Raw genomic sequence first — 17,682 nt, forward strand, 5'->3', positions numbered from 1 at the left:
GCGTCCCCGCTGGACCCTGGCGACTCTGCCCGTCGCGGGCCATTGGAGGCCCCGGCCCCGCCGCCCAGGGGCGCAGCGACCAAGCCAGTGCCACCTGCTCGTCGGGTCACCCTGGGTCTCGGGGGCGAAAGGCAGAGGCTGCGCCTACTGAGTCCTGCCCCGCGAGGGGCTTCACCCGCACGTCTTGTAGCTAACTGCGCGGTTGTCACGGTGAGTAAATGGTCGCGGGGCTGGGCTGTGACGTCGCTGAGCAGCCAGGGTGACAGCGTCTTAGCTTTCGGGTCGAGGGTTCCAGACCTGGATGGGAAGTACTGTATTGTATTCAGGTGCCCTATTTTATTCAGAATTTTAATTGATCCTATTCCAGTTTATTCCCATTTTATTCAGAATTTCTTGCTTCTAAGTCTCCATTGGACACGGAAAGCCGCTGTTAGGCTAAGATTTGAACCTTGACTCCAGGAAACCTCGTCCTTTCGTCCCAAGCTCAGCCAGAAGGAGAAGGAAGGCCGAGGATTCCGGCGTCTGGGGAGAGCAGGGATCCCTGACCCACCTCCACCCAGGCCTTTGAGACACGTGCAGATCTTATAGTCAAGGCTAGACCGTAGTGAATGTGCCTTGTTTGGTTTGATTTGAGTTGGGAACCACATTCATTTTTTTTATCATTATAAAATTAAATTAATTGTTTAAATGACGCCTCTAGACATTGAAAACACAGTGTAACAAATGAACCTGTGTATGCCTTTTGTGGAACAAGCATATGGATAAGAACTCTCCCAAGAGGCTATAAAACACAATAATTTATATATACCCTAGGACAGTGACAGAATAAAAAACTGCTTTCCTCAATTGTGTTGTTATTGGCATTGTTAGTATTTCTTTATTCTTTTGTCCATATAATGTGGGAAAAAGCAAAGGAGACTGTATGAAATATCGTATTTCTATTAGTCTCAGTGTCCTTAAAAACAAAAATACTGGTATTAGAGAAAAGAGATTCAGATGAAAGATAGACGTTCAATAAAAAGCCTGTAGTTCTGAATTTGAATTGTGAATGTGGATATATGTGAATACATGAATACATACAAATATGAATATGTATTTGCTAGCTATGTCCACTGGAAAGACCTGGAAATAAACCAATTCCAATGAGTACCTTTAGGTTACACAATTTGACTTGAGAATAATGTTTTGCACAAAAAGAAGCCAGAGATTCTTAGAGAAATGACTGAGTCCAAGTCAGGGGCAGAAAATATTCAAGATGAGACAGAATCACCTTGTCATACTGATATCAGGAAAGTTCTCAAAGACTATTAGGATCTTATCAAAAGGCTGAAGGAGCCAGCTTAAAGTCACTTTCACTGCTGAAGGAGAGGATAATTGGAGTATCAGTAAAGACTATATTGCCATGAATTGAAATACTTCAATGTGTTTGAAACTTTGAATTCATATTAGCACAGGGGAAAAAAAACAAAAAGAAATAAAAGAAACTAACTGGTGACCACAGAGGATGCTTGGGGAATTGCTCATTAAGCTGCAGTTTTCTTTACAAAGGGTACCACTAAATAACTAAACAGTATTTAGTATTTAGGGGAAGTTTCTTTTTATACAAGTGTTCCAGTTAAATAATACATGACCATGGAATATCACCATTTTACTCCACATAATCAGTTAATGGATCTAGGCCTTGAACTCCGAGGGCTGCTACTATTATTAGAAGAGACACACAGGACTTGATGTGCCTCCTGATCAGAGAGCACACACCACTTCTGAGGTAGTCTTGCCAAGATAGCAAATGTGAATCTCATCAGTCTCTGTATCTGCCAGGTCCAAAATAGGGGCCACTAGACATATATGGCTGTTGAACACTTAGAATGTAGCTAGTGGGACTGAGGAACTGGATTTTAATTATATTTAATTTATAATTCATGTGAATGTAAACTTGAAAACTGAAGACATGCACTATATTTTTCTATTAAACATAACTTTAAAACTTTGGTAGAATTATATTTCCTTTACTGTGTAGCATTAACTAGCTATGTATTGAATAGATCATATTTATATTATTGTGTGATTGTACTTTTTTAGCTTTGTGTGGCTACTAGAAAAATTTAAATTACATATGTGCCTTGCATTTTCTTTTTATTACAGCACTGCTCTAGATTCTACCACCAAAAAGGAAATATGGAGGACAAGAGAATTTATTAAAAAGTACACCCAGGTATTCAATTTAGACTGCAGGAATGCTACAGAACAAACAGCTCAGTTTCTTCAACAAATGAATGATATGAAAAAAAAAAAAAAAGGACAGCAAGAGACCAAGAGAGAGCTAGAGCAAGAGAGAGAGAGAGAGGAAGGAAGGAAGGAAGGAGGGAAGGAGGGAAGGAAGGAAGGAAGGAACTGAGGGTAAACATATATGTAAAGACTTAAACACATATCCTACTGATTACAATTTGTGGATTTTATTTGGCTCCCAAGAAAGGATACTAACTTAAAAACAATAACTGTGAATTTGAACACTATTTTATGATATTAAAGATTTTAAATTGATTTATGAATAATTGTAGTGCTATGATAATACTTTCAGAAAGAGTCTTCAATTAGGGAAACATACTGGCATAATTACAGATGAAATATGATGTCTGAGATTTGCTTTAAATAATACAGGAAAAGATCAGTGGGTGGAATTGTAGTAAAACAATTTCAGCCATAAGTTGATAAATGTTGAATGTGCTGACAAAGATGGGGATGTTCTGTTATATAATTCTATTTTGTGTACTATTGAAATTCTGCCTTTGAAAAAGAATGATGGGAGACCACAGATCCACCTAGGATAATGGCAGCTGAATCTATCAACACATATTTCAGAGGGCTAGAGACTAACATAGAGAGTCAAGGACACCACTCATAACCCTGCCCTAAACAACCAGAGGCCAGAGAACACTGTGGATTCCAACTGGTTTGTTTTTACCCAGGGCTTGGAGCCACACAGCAGTAGACGGATCAGCAAAGACTCTGCATATAAAGAAGAGGAGAGCAAGGAGGACATACTCAGGAGGGAACCCAGGTAAAATTACTCACAGAAAGAGCATGTGGATAAACTCAGAGGATGCCTGAGACCTGGTCGTATATAGCTCTGGTGTCTGGGGAATTGACAGGAAGGGGTTTGAGAGTGCAGAGGAGCAGAGGGTGACAATTTTGAGGAGGCACAATTACTGGGATCAAGTGTGAGACCTAGATGAAGGTAGCATCCTTTGGAAGCTTGTGGTGAAGAGAAAGAATGAAGTAACTGGTAGAAATTAAAGGTCCTACTGGAAGAAACAGAATCCCAGAATCAGGAGACACACCATGCCTTTCCCCAAAACCTCCTTACATCTGCTAGAATAATTGCACAAGACAGATCTAGAACTAAGAAATCGACTAAGCCACTCAAAGCACTAATCTGTTCCTACCTAGAACTGCTGTTTCTCGTTCAAGTAAATACAGTCATGTTAAAATGAAAATCATACAACAGACATTTATTCTAAGATAACAGGAAAAAAAACATAAATAGTCAAAAATTTCAGGTCATGAAAAAATTCCCTTCAAAATCAATCACAAAACATAGGAAAAGTGTAAAATGGCATCTGTATCTGAATTAAGTGTTCGTGAACAAAGCATTTGTAGATACACACACACACACACACACACACACACACACACACACACAGGGAAAAGCCCCAAAACTTCACATAATAAATACACAACACAAAATAGAAGTAGACAAGAAAGAAGAAATGAGAAATTAGAATTGGCAGAGATTAGAAAAAATTGAAGGAAAAGAAAATTCTCTGAAAAAGAGGCTAAATGACAAGGTACATAAGGGATCATATTTGTCTGAAATTATAAGGGACATTGAACTAAAAAATGAAAGCATCAAACAGAATAGTAATGAATAAAAGATAATTAGAAAGGATCAGAGAGAAAGTCATAGAGACCTGGGAGAAATAGAACTGGAACGGTCAACTCTAAGACCTATCCTATTAGAGCTAAAAGATTTTATTTTATTTATTTTATTATTATTATTATTTATTTATTTATTTTTAAGATTAAAAAAAAAAATTTCCTGTGAAGCTCCAGGCCTCCCTTTGCCCTCAATGGAGAGAAAGTTACATTCTACATCTCAATAGAACATACAAGGCAAGAAGATGTTTTTTAAAAAATCAATAAATTCATTATGGTCAAGTCATTTATATTCAGTCAAGCTGTCCACCTATCAAAGCAATAGAAAACAAGTATTAAATATGCTAAACTTAGGGAGTCCTTACTCCATCATGAGGAATCTTTAAGGATGAACTCTGCTCATCAAGAGCTGACTGAGGAAACTCTGAGTTTTGTACAGCTGGTCATCATTGAATATATGTAATTGTAGATTTAAGCCAGTGTGTCATGGGCCCTGCTCTGGGCGCAGCCTGGGCATACCCTCGGGCCTCTGCAGGGAGGCTGCTGGCACTCCCAGGGTGGGGCAGCCATCCTGTGCCACTAGGGGGTCTAAAGGGCCCGGTGGGCCCCTCCTCCAGCTCCTACCCCTACCTTGGCGGTTCCCGCATTAAAAAAAAAAAAAAAAAAAAAGAGGTGAGGACAAGGTGGGAAAAATAGTATGTAAAGGGTATACATTTGATTGGGTTGAAATAATACTGTAAGAAGTGGTAGGTAAAGACAGAAGAAAAGAGAAAAGTAAAATAATGTCCTTGATCATCACAGTGGTAAAAGTTGAAGTTGAGAGATGTCATTTAAAACTTATACTCCAAATATTAGAAATGTGACAACATACTAAGGGACTAAGGGGTCAAAAATTTTAGTGCACTAGCTAGCCAGTCCTTCCTAAATACCAAATACACACACACACATATACAAATATGCACACACAAAGAAAATAAGATAACACAGAAAAGAAACACAGTAAATACAATCGACTACAAATGGTAAATATAGCTTTAAAAATGTGGGAGAGTTTAAGATATAAAGATGAATAGGAGAAACAAGAATATTTATATTAATTTATATCTATACCCACTAAAATCAATCATGATAATAATGGATTATAACACTGAATTTTAAAAACGCATGAGGGAACTTCCCTGGTGGCACAGTGGTTGAGAATCTGCCTGCCAATGCAGGGGACATGGGTTTGAGCCCTGGTCCAGGAAGATCCCACATGCCACAGAGCAACTAAGCCCGTGCACCACAACTATTGAGCCTGCACTCTAGAGCCTGTGAGCCACAAATACTGAGCCCACGTGCCACAACTACTGAAGCCCACACGCCTAGAGCCCAAGCTCTGCAACAAGAGAAGCTTGTGCACCGCAATGAAGAGTAGCCCCCGCTCACCACAACTAGAGAAAGCCCACACGCAGCAACAAAGACCCAACAATGAAGACCCAATGGAGCCAAAAATAAATAAATAAATAAATAAATAAATAAATAAATAAATAAATAAATAAAAACAAAAACCCCCGCATGAGTCCACAGTGAAACTCAAAAAACCTTTTAATGATATGGAAGGGGTATGGATTGTCTTTCCCACAGCACAAGGCCAGGAATACAAGTTTACAGAATGATTGAATTAGAAAATGTCCAGGATACAAACACAAGTATGATAATTGACACACATGAGGGAACAATAAGGGATGGTAAAATTTTTAGAGAAAGAGCATCACAGGACAAGATATTCATAAACTCTCAAAGTACCACTAATCAAGTTACTGATTATAGACAGAAAACATGTCTTTCCAGTGAACAGATCTCATGGCCCCTGCATAACAAAGTGTCCAATGCTAAAATGACAATAGTGGTGACAGGCAAAGTGGACACTCTTAGTCTCCAAAGGGGCTGTGCTTGGAAGCACACAGCATGCAGTAGGTGGTGTTCTTGGCAAAAGGGGTTCAACTGAACCCTTGAGGAAATGATCAGACAACTGCAAAATGTAGACCTTTGAGCCAGACAACTGACCTGTCCTCTGCAAGCAAGTCAAGTCACCACCACTGAAGACAACCACAGAAAGCTGAGGAGAGGTTTTGGGTTCCCAAGGACTAAAGAAATATACTGACACAATCTTTTTAGTCCTTGGGAATCCAAAACACCTATTCTCCTTTTTGTTGTCTTATTTGTGGACACGTTGACTGTTTGAAGAAAGACAGGCCACTTGTCTTGTTCAGTGGCCTAAATTCTGCAGTCATCTGATAACTACCTCATGATGAAACTCAGACTAAACAGTTTCAGCAAGAACACTGCATAGTTAATGCCGTCAGATCCTAATACAGTCCATCTAGTGGCAAAGAATGACCGGGTTGACATGTTGCCTTCTTCCAGTTGCTCCTGATGCCAGTGTGTGGAGGATGAACATTGAGACGAGCAAGAGTTAAGGTCTCTCCAAACTGTGACCATCAAAGCATTGGTCTCCTTATCGATTGATCACACTTGGAGGCTGATGACTGGGATTTCTTCCATCAGATCTATGTCTTGGAGTGTGGAGAGTAGTTGTTGGTTGTAAGGTTGATTCTCAGGAAAGGATCCCTCCAGTGTTCTGTTTGGGCTTTAACTTGACTTGCTGCTGTAGATTTTTTTTCATCAAATGGAAAAGGTACATTTTATAATGTGGTTTCTTCCAAATTGGCGATATCTTTTCTTAGTTCCTAAAGTAATTGGTATCTGTGAAAGACAGAGAGAGAGAGAGAGAGAGAGAGAGAGAGAGGGAGAGAGAGAGAGATGAAATGTTAGTTTTGTTAGGTCCTGCTGAGAGCTGAGCCTGGAGGGATGGCTACCTGGTGACAGAGGCCAGGGGCAGGCTGAGCTCCTGTTGACAGGAGGAGCTGAAGGGGGAGCCACAGGCTGGCTGAAGTGGAGAGTGAGGTACATCAGTTAGAAGAAATACCTCCCTAAACTTTCATCCAGCCTGTGGTGCAGAATCTAGGGACCCCTGTCCTCACCCCACCAGTGCTTGGTGACATCCCAGCTCAAAGCTGCTGCAGAGCCTTAGCCAGTTTCCTGCCACCCAATTCTCAGCAGCCACGTCCCTCTTGAATCCCCTTCATCTGGACTGAATGATGACTTTCTCACATGTACCAGGATGGATGTGCTTAGCATACCTTGTACACATTCAGAAACAGACTGCTATGGGAGCAGAGGATCCTTGGTAGAGAAACACACCCTCTTCTATCTCTACGTCCCTGCCTTCTGAGGAGGAGGGGCAGGCTACAGGGAAAGCCCTGGAATGTGGGAGCCAACAGGGACCTCAGAATGTATCCAAGTCCAGTTCCACCTTTTACAGATGAGGAGCTATGTTTCCAAGGGGCTAGGGACTAACTAAAACCACGTGGCCTCCAAAGGGGCTGAGGAACAAATGGAAAAACAGGAAACTCAAATGAAATTAGCAAAAAGAGAGCAGGGAGTGTAACTGTGGCCCAACCCATTTGCATCCCATAGACACCAACATTCTAGAAAGGTAATTTCATGCTGGATCCACCTTAGGGCATTTCTAGGAATATTCTCAACATATAGACAAAAAAAACTCTGAAGTAAAAGTGAAAAAGCATTAGTTTTAGTTATACTAGATTCTCATCACTTTTTTCTCAAACTTTTCCCAAAGAAAGAGTCTCTCCTAGTATTTTATGCTAGTGCATAGAAGGGCATGAAAAAAGATAAACATAGGAGAATGAGGCCTAAGATTCATTATGGGGTTTTTGCATAAGGAAAAAATTAAATGAAAAAAAAAAACAATTTGTTGATTCTGCAGTTCTGAACCCATTAGGGAAATCCATTTAGTGAATAGCAAACTGCAAGTTGCATTTTCACAGTAGAAAAGGAAACACTAAATTTCATTATTGTGGGAAGGGGAGATACTATTTTATACTCTGGGTTTTTATGTAATTTTTTTTTAACTCTATTTTGTATGATAAAAATTGTGAGAAACTTGGATCCAAACAGAGATATTATATATCTAACCTATCTTTTTTCTCTTTTCTCTTCTCTGAGCTGTACAAATAGTTCTGTTGAGAGAAGAATGCTAATTCCCTTAATGGCTGATATTCAGCTTTTCTATGAAGTAGCCACACAATGGACACTGCCATACTGGTTACTGATATCCTACCAGATCCACAGTCCTTCTAATCCCTAGATGCATATTAGCAGAGCTTTTAAAAATACTGATACCCAAACCTCACTGCAGAACTTTAGAATCAGAATTTCAATGGATTGGGTTAAGGCATTCATGGTAGATCAAAACTCACCCAGTTTTTATTTTATAATAGCATGATTTAGAACTACTCATTAGACCTACACTATTTCACACCATTCTTTTTCTTCTCTCCATCTACTCCAGCATGGACTTCTTTCCCACTGGCCCTAAAGATTTTTCGGTCTTTCTCTGACACTCTCATATAAATAACTTGCCTTCTCAATTAGATTTGTCTGAAGCAATGATCATCTTGTATTCTTGTGTATCTCCCTGGGTCTTCATAAATCTGGCCCAAAGTTAATTCACTACAATGCTCTCCTACATTCCTTGGCCTCAGATTCCAACTCAGTTCATTTCTTCTGGATTCTTACTGAACATGTAGAAGGAGTAATTTTAAGAAAGGGGAGAGGTCTGAATGCCTATGCACTTCATGCTCTTATGCATATTGAAAACCTGGCCTCTGGATCTCCTTTTGGCCAACGTCCCTTTAGGGTGCCATCTACTGTCCTCCACCTACTGCCAGCTCGTCAGTCCCTGGAAGCCCCATGCACATTAGCACAGAACTGCCCACCTGGGGCTGAGGGGAACCTGACTCCAGGCCAGTCCAGCACTCCCACCTATGACCCAGGTTCTTACTTAGTTTTTATACTCAGTGCTCTTTTTCCTCAGTTTCAATTCTTCTTATTCATGTGCAGAGGTTGAGGGTTAAGGGTTTTCCTAGATAAGGTTCTCCAAAAGCCAACCCAACATGCAAGTGATTCATTAACACATGATCCTGGAAGAAACAGGCAGTAGAGTTTGGGAACAGGGAAGGGAGAATAAGGCAAAGAAACCAAGAAAGTGTGTGATATCAGGCGAAGTACTATGTGTTCAGTGGCCTAAATGATGCTCTTCTGATGAGGAGGACCATGGATTTGGGCTTCCCTGTGGCTAAAAGGAAAGGTCAGAGGGAATATTAGGACAGCAGCTATAGGAACTCAACAGAGTTCAGAGTGTAAACAGGAGATGGAGATGGAAGGGCCATGGCAGGGTGGCAGCCCCCATGGAAAAGAGAGGAAAGACAAGACGAGGTAGCATCAGTTGTTGAGTGAACAAACGAGGAAGAGAAAAAATAGTGGGAGACTGAGCTATAATCTTAGGTAAAGAGTATAAGGAAGAAGTACACGTAAGAGCCTCAGATGTGATTATCGCTGTACCCTAAGCTTGAAGGCCAGGGAATCGGCGTGCTAGTCTCCACTTGCTGAACAGCAGTTTTCTTCGGATAATCTTCTGTTTCAGGACACTTAAGGCATTAATCTTGCTATAGACCAGACACTCATGCTTGCTGGCAGCTAAGACCTCACCCTTCAGCTTGGGAGGGTTCTTCATTCCAATGGAAGCATTCAAACCCAGCTCTGAAGATAAAACCACAGCCAACAGGATCCGTTTTTATGCATGATCTAACTATGACTTACTCCCCCACTCAGGAGGGACATCAAGTAAGGAAAGTGTTCAGGAACAAGAAAGGCCATCTGAAAGTCTATGGTGAGTGGAAACCAATGGAGACATTTTTATATTTGCTTTTTGTTGATCTTCCTAACACTACCCAGTACTGGTAAGATTGCCACGGGGCAAACATGTTCCCAAATGCCAAAGGAAAAAGTCAAGAAAAATAAAACTGATTAAAAAAAAGTTTCCTAGGTAGAAAAGACAAAGGCAAGAAAATCATGCTGGACATAGGCTATACTGCCGGGAGGGAAGAGATTGTAGAGATCAAGCAAAGTCAAAATTGAAGGAAAACCTCAGGATAGAAAAGAACTGGGGAGGTCTAAAACTAGAAAAATTTTCAAATGTGCATCAATATATATTTCACATATATATGTATCCATACTATGTGTAATACGTATACATACTCAATCTAAATAAGGCATGGAAGATATGATAAAAATGCAACAAGTGTGTGTGTGTGTGTGTGTGTGTGTGTGTGTGTGTATAATGGAACAAATGCATGAGGGTGTTGAGATACTGAATGGACCATTCTAATATCCTTCTGATGAGCTGAATTTGGAAAAGAAAAAAGAAAACCAAGAAGAATGAGACAGAAGCTCTGGTGGGTGACAGGAGCTATTAGATATGGGGGGCAGGAATCACTGGGTGGAGGAGTGTGAAAATAAAGGGCATTAACATTATCCTTTGCTGCAAAATCTTCTGTGAAGCCTGGATTCATCTCAGGCCTCCGTGGAAAGTGAGCGGGAGACAGAGTGACTGAGCCAGTGGGGTTAGGTCTTGGCTGGTAATGTGGGAAGCCAAGGACAAGAAGAGGAGAGACTAGAGGGAAGAGAAGACAACTAAATACCACAAGACCTAATGGCTCTTGTCAGGGCTACGCATTCCCTACATTCCCTGAGCACTTTCTGTGAGACTCTCCATGGTGCCACAGGGGTGCTCCTTCTTATCTCACCTCCACCTGAGGACGTGGGTCTTCCCTCATTTCTCAGATGAGGTCATCGCCTGAGGGATGAGCACCAGCCAGCCCCTGGCTCCAGTGCAGATGTGGAGAGAGGTGGAGGGTAAGGATGAACACGTCCCAGAAGAAATGGATGTGAGGGTTTGAAAGCTCTTTTAAGAAAATCTGAGCAGAGGTGGATCCCAAGGAGAAGAAAACTGAGGACATGGCCATGGAGATGAGTGAAGATGATGAATTAAATGGAGTGTCATAAAATAGACAGATCAGTACACCTCATGGGTGAGGGTGGCCCTTTATTTTAAAAAGAGGGGAAAAAAGGAAAATAACCTGGATATGAAAACTAAACTGGAGGCTGAGTTGTGTGGCCAGGGTTTACATTGCTACAGAATGTTACTAATACACTGTTACTGAGAGCACCTAGCAGGGGAAAATTGACTTGAGGGTGGATGTTGAAAGGAGAGGAAAATACTGGCCAACCTGCCTTTCTGAGGAAGTCAGGGAAGACGGGTCCCAGAGAAAGTGGGGATCAAAAAAGTGCTCTACCTCAGAGGAAACAACGCATGTGCAATCATTTTGTAAGTGTTAAAGCACCAGAAAGACACAATGGTTAGATGTTATATATTCATAGTTGTTATCAAACCATTTTTACTGATCAGGCATTCTGGACATCATGTTGCTTAATATTCCCAACAACCATGGAATGGGGATACAATTTTTCAAGAGTTCAGATGAGGGATGTGAGATATGAATACCTAAGGAGATAAATAACTTGGCCCAGTTAAACAATCAGGAGTTTGCAAACCCAGGGCCTGAGGCAGAGCTGGTCCTAAATCCCAGGCTCTTGCTCACCTCACTCTGTTAGAGCATCACAGATTTCAACCAGACCTACAGCGGGCGTGGGAGAGGCCCCATTGCCTCCTTCACCCTCAACCCTGAGACAACTAGAGCTTCCTAATCCCCTTTTATTTTTTTACCTAGGAAGAGTGGTCCTTGGCTTCCAGAATCGGGGTTGGCAGTAAAGCCCCAGATGGTGGAGGAAAGACCGAGTGTGACTTTGCTGTGCCCACAATTGAAACGCTGGTCCAGCTGCAGTTGCAGATAATTGGTCATGTGGGTGCTTTTCTGCAGCTGTGCTTGTGAAGTTTGTACCCCTGGGCCTTGGAAACTCAAAGGCCTTTGGTGACAGTCCTCCCAGTCACCTGAAAGGAAAAGAGGGTTCAGTAGGACCAATCCAAGTTTTCCTGTGCTAATCCCTCCCAGAACACCCATTTCTGATGTCCCTGCCTATGAGTGAAACCACCCAATAACTCAGACAATAAAGGCAGACATCACGTACATGAAGGAGATGTCATTTTTATGGCTGTGCCTGGGCATGCTGAGATGGCAGGTGCTAGGCTGCAACATCCTTGAAATGAAAAATCACCCCCTTGAATCTAGAGGGCTTTGGATGGCATATGAGGTCGCGCCTATTATTCAGCTATTAGCCTTAGTCCTGTAGCTTAGAGAGAAGGCTGTAAACAGGCCGCAAGGCATGGGGGAGAAAGAGTTGTTGATATCTACCCACAAGAATAAAAGAACAGGGGAAGAAGTATGGCCTAAAGACTTCAGGTACCACTAGAAAAAGAAATTGAGAATCTACAGTATATGGACCAAGTTAATAGAATGTTTCACAGTTCTGGAACCTTTCGAACTTCCTTACGTTTAATTTTTGTCTACCTTTCCACTCACCCATACATGTGTATATTCTATTGCCACATGGGGCAGAGTGGGGATGGATGGTATTAGCAGATAGAAGTAGTGTAGTAGAGGCCTGAATCCCTCATTGGAAGCTTAGATACAGAAGTGTTACAGAATCAGCTAGCCACACTGTCCTCAGGTTACCATCAGAACCCAGACACAGGTGGATCTGTGTATTATTTACATGTTCCATTCATTCCTCTCAGCCCATCTGTGTGGGGGGGAATTTGGCCTTTCCTGGCCCATTCTGAATGATGGCCTGGCAGGGCTGTGCCATATCACACACATCTCACTTCTGAGACGTGTGTCTGAGAATTTCTTCTCCTCCTCATGGAAACTCAGACCCAGCTGTTGGTGTTTCTGAGACAGAGCTCTGCAGCTTTTAAAGGGCACCAGCACAGCCAAATTCAAGGCCTCCCTGGACCCTGAGTGAGAGCAGATAATTCTGGGGGCAGGAGGTGCTGAGAGACATGGACCTCTCACCCCTGGCTGATTTTCCACAGAGAGCCTCGTGGAGCTGTGGCTTCGCCTGGAGGGGCTGGATGAGCAGCCGGCTCTGCTCACGGGACAAAGTGCACTGATGGATTAGGAGCTGGCAGATCTGAGCGAGGGACCACAGGAGTTCTCTGCGTCAGTCTGGCAACTTTGTGTTTAAGATTCAGATAGTGTCAAATCATTCGGTTCAGGGCAAAAAGGAAAAGGTGAGCAACATCCTCTCTTAGTCGCTGACGGGTCCGACTGCTGAGAGGAGCGCACAGAGCCTGAGCCAGGGAGTCAGGCCAAGGAGTGGCCAATGTCCCACATCCCAGTGGCCGGGAGTCTTGGGCAAGTGAAGGGACCTTGCTGAGCCTCAGTGCCCTTGGCTCTACCATGAGATACCACACCTACCTGAGAGTGTCCCACGAGGACTGAATGGGTTATGGCTCACGTGGAGCTTGCTTAGTCAGGTGCATGGTATACAACAGGCGCACAATAACCATGTGTTTCATTTCTGGTTTGTGAACTACTATAATCCTGAGAAAGCCTTTGCTTCTCTCTACCTCAGGGAGGAACGGGAAACAGGAAAGAGGATGATCCCAATGTGAAAAGGCACACACTAAACAAGAACGATTTCTCATGGCCAATTTAATTATACAAGAAGACAGATATAGTCCGATACATAATGGGGTTTCTTCTACTTTTTCAAGATGATTTTATGAGTAAAGCTTCTAACAATCCAAATGCTTCTCATATAGAAGAAAAGTCAAAAAAATAGCCCGAGAAGTAACGCAAACCAGGTTTTAATCTACACGCCCTATGAACTGCTGCCCAAGGGGATCTTGCTCATAAATTAGGCCAATACCCCCATCAGGTGTACAGGTTGTGGATAGTTTCCATGAGATTATACCACTGAGACTACACACACGATTGAAACTATAACCCACACATGGAAGGCTCGTCGTTGCTACACAAAGGAGGAGAACCATGGCTATTTCTGAAGGATGGGACACCAGAGCCAGATCTTTGGCTTCCTGGAAATCGCAGGGCATGGACAGGATTTCATATTCAAGATCTGGTATGTAAATGCTTCAGAGGGAGGTACGCAGCCCAGGGAAAAAGCCTGGAGCTGGGGAACAATATAACAGACACTGCAAATATGGAGCAGACTGCAAACGTGTGGAAAGCCAGAAACTTTGTAAGAAACTCTTCAAGAAATAAAATTAGCAACATAATTTCATGAGTATGAGGATCCTTATCTTGAAAAAAAGAGGTCTGTTACACAAATTCCTGCAGGTGAGACCGTGGCAGCCGAGATCCTGCCCTTACCCCTCCACTTCCCCTCTCTAGCCTGACTTGATACCGAACGCCTGCACTGGTGAGGGGGGTCCAGGTGACAGAGGGCAGCCTGGGACAAGAAGAATGAAAAGGCACATGATGGATGCCTTTTAAAAATTAAATCCAAGAACGTAATTCAAATCAACATGAGTCTGAGGACCTGTTTACAGGGATGCCGTTCATAGCCTGTACTGGTTGTTGGATACAAAGAATATAGATGCTACCTCGTGACCTACTAGGATCTTACTGCTCTTTATAATGGGAGTACTCACCATTTACGGATAGAACTGAGGAGACCTCCCTTTTATCCGACTGGAATGAGGCACTTCTGTAAGGCGTACAGGAGTCTGACAGATGATGGCCAATAGAACCAGCCAAATCACATTCATCCAGTGAGTCCTGCTGGACTTCATTCTCTTCTATCACCAGCAGCTCCATACTGAGCTTTGTGGGGTCGGGAGGACTGATGATTAAACAGCAAATATTCGTGAACACAGAGTCCTGGCGGGTTTTGATGGGAGGGTTAAGGGACCGGTCATGTTATGGGTTTGGTGTGCGTTGTGTTGGAGAGTTTCAACCGAGGAGGTCAACGGACGAATCTGGACCAGCCACCTCGGTCCTTGTAATGGTAAGCAAAGAATTGCAGACTAACACTTCGGGTGTAAGCTCAAAGCAAAGTTTACTTAAAGCATAGACACACTCTCAGAGAGAGAGCGCGAACTGGCTTCTGCGAAGTGAAACCAGCCCAGCTATACGGGCGCGGGGTGTTTATAAGTGCTTTGAACCTAAGGGTAGGGGTTGGGTTAAGATCAAGTGACAAGGTCTCGTCAAGTGAGTGACGGGTTTTACTGCGCATGCTTTTACCCCAAATTCCATGTTTTACCCAAAATTCGCTAAGAAAAGCCCATGGGGTAGGGGGTGGGGGTGAAGCCACATGTAAATTCTATTATAGTGATGACATAATGAGGTTGGGGTTATCTCCGGTTATCGCTCGGCTCAAACTGCGCCTGCGTGCCTCGGGGAATTCCCCTTCGGCCAGGTGCTTCCTGCTGCTTCAGGATGTGCTGACCGCAGCCTGCCCCTCAGGCCCTGTTTGGCTCACATATCCCGAGTCTCCACCTCCACCTTCCCTTGCTGCTCATCTCTAGCTAGCTGCCTAACAGTCACAGAAAACAAATGGGAAGTCCCCATAAAGGGAGGTATAACAATCCTCTCCTATCTGGGGAAAGGGAGAGAGAGGGAGGGGGAGAAAGTGAGCATGAGGTGCTCTGAGTACTGATCAGAAACGAGCCCAGGAGGAGGAAGACTGAAGTACCCCAGTACACAGCAGTCACATCACACACGCCTTCAGAAACCATAAAGGCAGCTTCAACTATAGCATAAGTTTTTGGTGAAATTTTCATGTAGCAGCCAAGTGAACACAGGCTCTGGCAGCATAATGGGCTCCTAGAAATCCTGTGTCTTCAAGGCCAATTTCTCTAATACTGAGATGTGACACGAATTTTTTTTCTCGTTACTTTCCTTGCCATCAAATACCTGCCAGTGTGGTAAGGCCAAACAGGCAGAGGCAGATATGCATCTCATGCTGGTTTTAATAAAAAGGAGAGAACAGGAGACTGCAAGAAATTGGGTGACTGATTAGTACCCCTGCATCAACTGACTGTAGGTTACTATAATTGAGAGGGATTCATAAAGTGGCCTATATAAGTACCACAGTGAAAACAGACAACATTATTAAAAGAGACACTTTGTGGTTGTCAGAATGGAAGAAATAGGCATATTCAGCACTTTCTGATTTCCCTGCATCTGAGATGACCAGAAGTCACCACTGAATTAAGACCCATGTTTCATCATCGTTACCTAGAACAGATAAGGTCTTGGTCTTCCTCTTCCTCAAGAACAGTATGACTTCCTACGGATAAATTCAGACAGGGCCAGAAACATTAAGCAGATCATCCTGTGTATGATAATAATCCAGTATCCAATACTACCATGGGGACAAAAACATCACCAGTGGGACGATAGGATATTTTAAGAAGAATATTCCAGGAGGCCTCAGGTTGTGTCTTGTGTACCTGCCTTGGTTTGCTTTCCTGAGCCATCAGCCAAAATCTCCCTGACCTGGTAGATCCTCACCACAGTATCCTCTTCCAAGTCTGAGTAAAAAGTTAAACACATCTTTTCCCCACAGATTCTGGGGAATAGCTCACCTGCATTCTAACAGAATACTGTAATATTCAGGCTTTTCTCATAATATGCTGGCTGGTTTAGCAGAATGATGGATGGAATCTACAAAACCTTGAATCAAAATGAACATTTGTTGCTACACTGAATCTTTGGCCATTCATGGGTAGGGAAATGCCAGGGCTCTGCCTTGGTTCATGGAAACATACAAGCAAGGTGATGGTAGAGGTCTTCGTGTCCTGGTGTTCAGATGACTGCTTCACTAAGACAGCCAACTTAGAGGAGACAGACACTGGGGATGACAGCAGTGACACCAGGGAAACAACAAATCCAAAAATGGAGTTAAGGCTGTCAACATCTCTGGAAAGGCACAGAAATTTAAGGGACATTCTTTGGGTATGAAAATGGGAGGCTTGTATGTAGGAAGAGACATTTCATAGGAATCAGGAAAAAAGACAGTCATCTCTGTGCACTTGTACAGCTGCAAGTGAGTGAGTTTGTCACACCTGCCTTGGATCCATTATCTAACTTGGGGCCTGACCCATAGGCTTGGCCTGGATGAAGAAGAGAGCACAGCTCCCTGACCCACCCGATGTCTGTGCTTAAAACTCTATCATAGAGCCTGATTTTAATCACTATGTCTACAGAGCTTCTACACAGGTATGACAAATCTCAGCACTGCCTGAGGGGTGGGATACAAAGAATACAGAGTCTACCTGGGAGTCCAGTTGGAGTTTTATCACATTGATAAAGAATACTCACTGGTTACATCCCGAGCATAAGAGACATCCACTTCCTCAAATGAGATGAAGGCAGCACTTGTATAAGGCCAGAAGGAGTCTGACAGACCAGGAAGAACTGAGTAAATCAAATAGTATTCATCCAGCAGTGAGTCCCATGGGACACCATTCTCTACCATCTGTGGCAGCTCCCTGCTGAGCCTGGTGGGGAGGCAGGACTGAAGATTAACCCAAGAGGGACCAGCAATCTTAGAGTCCTATCTGGTTCTGATGGCATGTTTAAGGGAATGGTGAAGCAAGCCAAGGGCCTGATCCTTTAAAGAGGGAAAAACTCCCTTTTGTGTGTGGGACAGAGTCTGCTTTTTCACAGGGGCAGGAGATAGAAAGGACACTAGGTGCTCAGTGCTCTGGCCAAATAACAAGCTGATGAAGAAAGAGACTGAATTATCTCTGGATGGTACAGTCATGACTCACAACATATAGAGTCACGTAACAGTGGCTTTCATCCTTTCATTTACATTGCATTGAGTGTCACATGAAACGGACAAGTG

The 17,682-nt window shown here is 42.9% G+C and overlaps 1 protein-coding gene across 1 annotated transcript; it reads right to left on the reverse strand.

Moving 5' to 3' along the window:
* Positions 1-6,466: 6,466 nt before the first annotated feature.
* On the reverse strand, positions 6,467-16,385 carry LOC132364196 (neuroblastoma breakpoint family member 4-like). The gene is made up of 5 exons (XM_059919936.1): positions 16,283-16,385; positions 16,068-16,119; positions 14,480-14,670; positions 11,630-11,854; positions 6,467-6,684 (listed from the first exon to the last, which is right to left on the reverse strand). Exons 1-5 carry the CDS (start codon positions 16,383-16,385, stop codon positions 6,662-6,664), a joined length of 594 nt encoding a protein of 197 aa, XP_059775919.1. The 3' UTR covers positions 6,467-6,661.
* Positions 16,386-17,682: the final 1,297 nt, after the last annotated feature.

Source organism: Balaenoptera ricei, chromosome 1 (genome assembly GCF_028023285.1).
Source record: "Balaenoptera ricei isolate mBalRic1 chromosome 1, mBalRic1.hap2, whole genome shotgun sequence".
Classification (NCBI taxonomy): domain Eukaryota; kingdom Metazoa; phylum Chordata; class Mammalia; order Artiodactyla; family Balaenopteridae; genus Balaenoptera; species Balaenoptera ricei.

What these genes read in the sequence shown, in the direction of transcription:
- LOC132364196 (XM_059919936.1), bottom strand. Translation starts at nt 16,385, where the DNA reads ATGTGTTTAACTTTTTACTCAGACTTGGAAGAGGATACTGTGGTGAGG. An exon ending in AGGAAAGCAAACCAAGGCAG is followed by an intron (nt 16,120 to 16,282) that starts GTACACAAGACA and finishes ATTTATCCGTAG; the next exon opens with GAAGTCATACTGTTCTTGAG. An exon ending in CAAGACCTTATCTGTTCTAG is followed by an intron (nt 14,671 to 16,067) that starts GTAACGATGATG and finishes TTTAATCATCAG; the next exon opens with TCCTCCCGACCCCACAAAGC.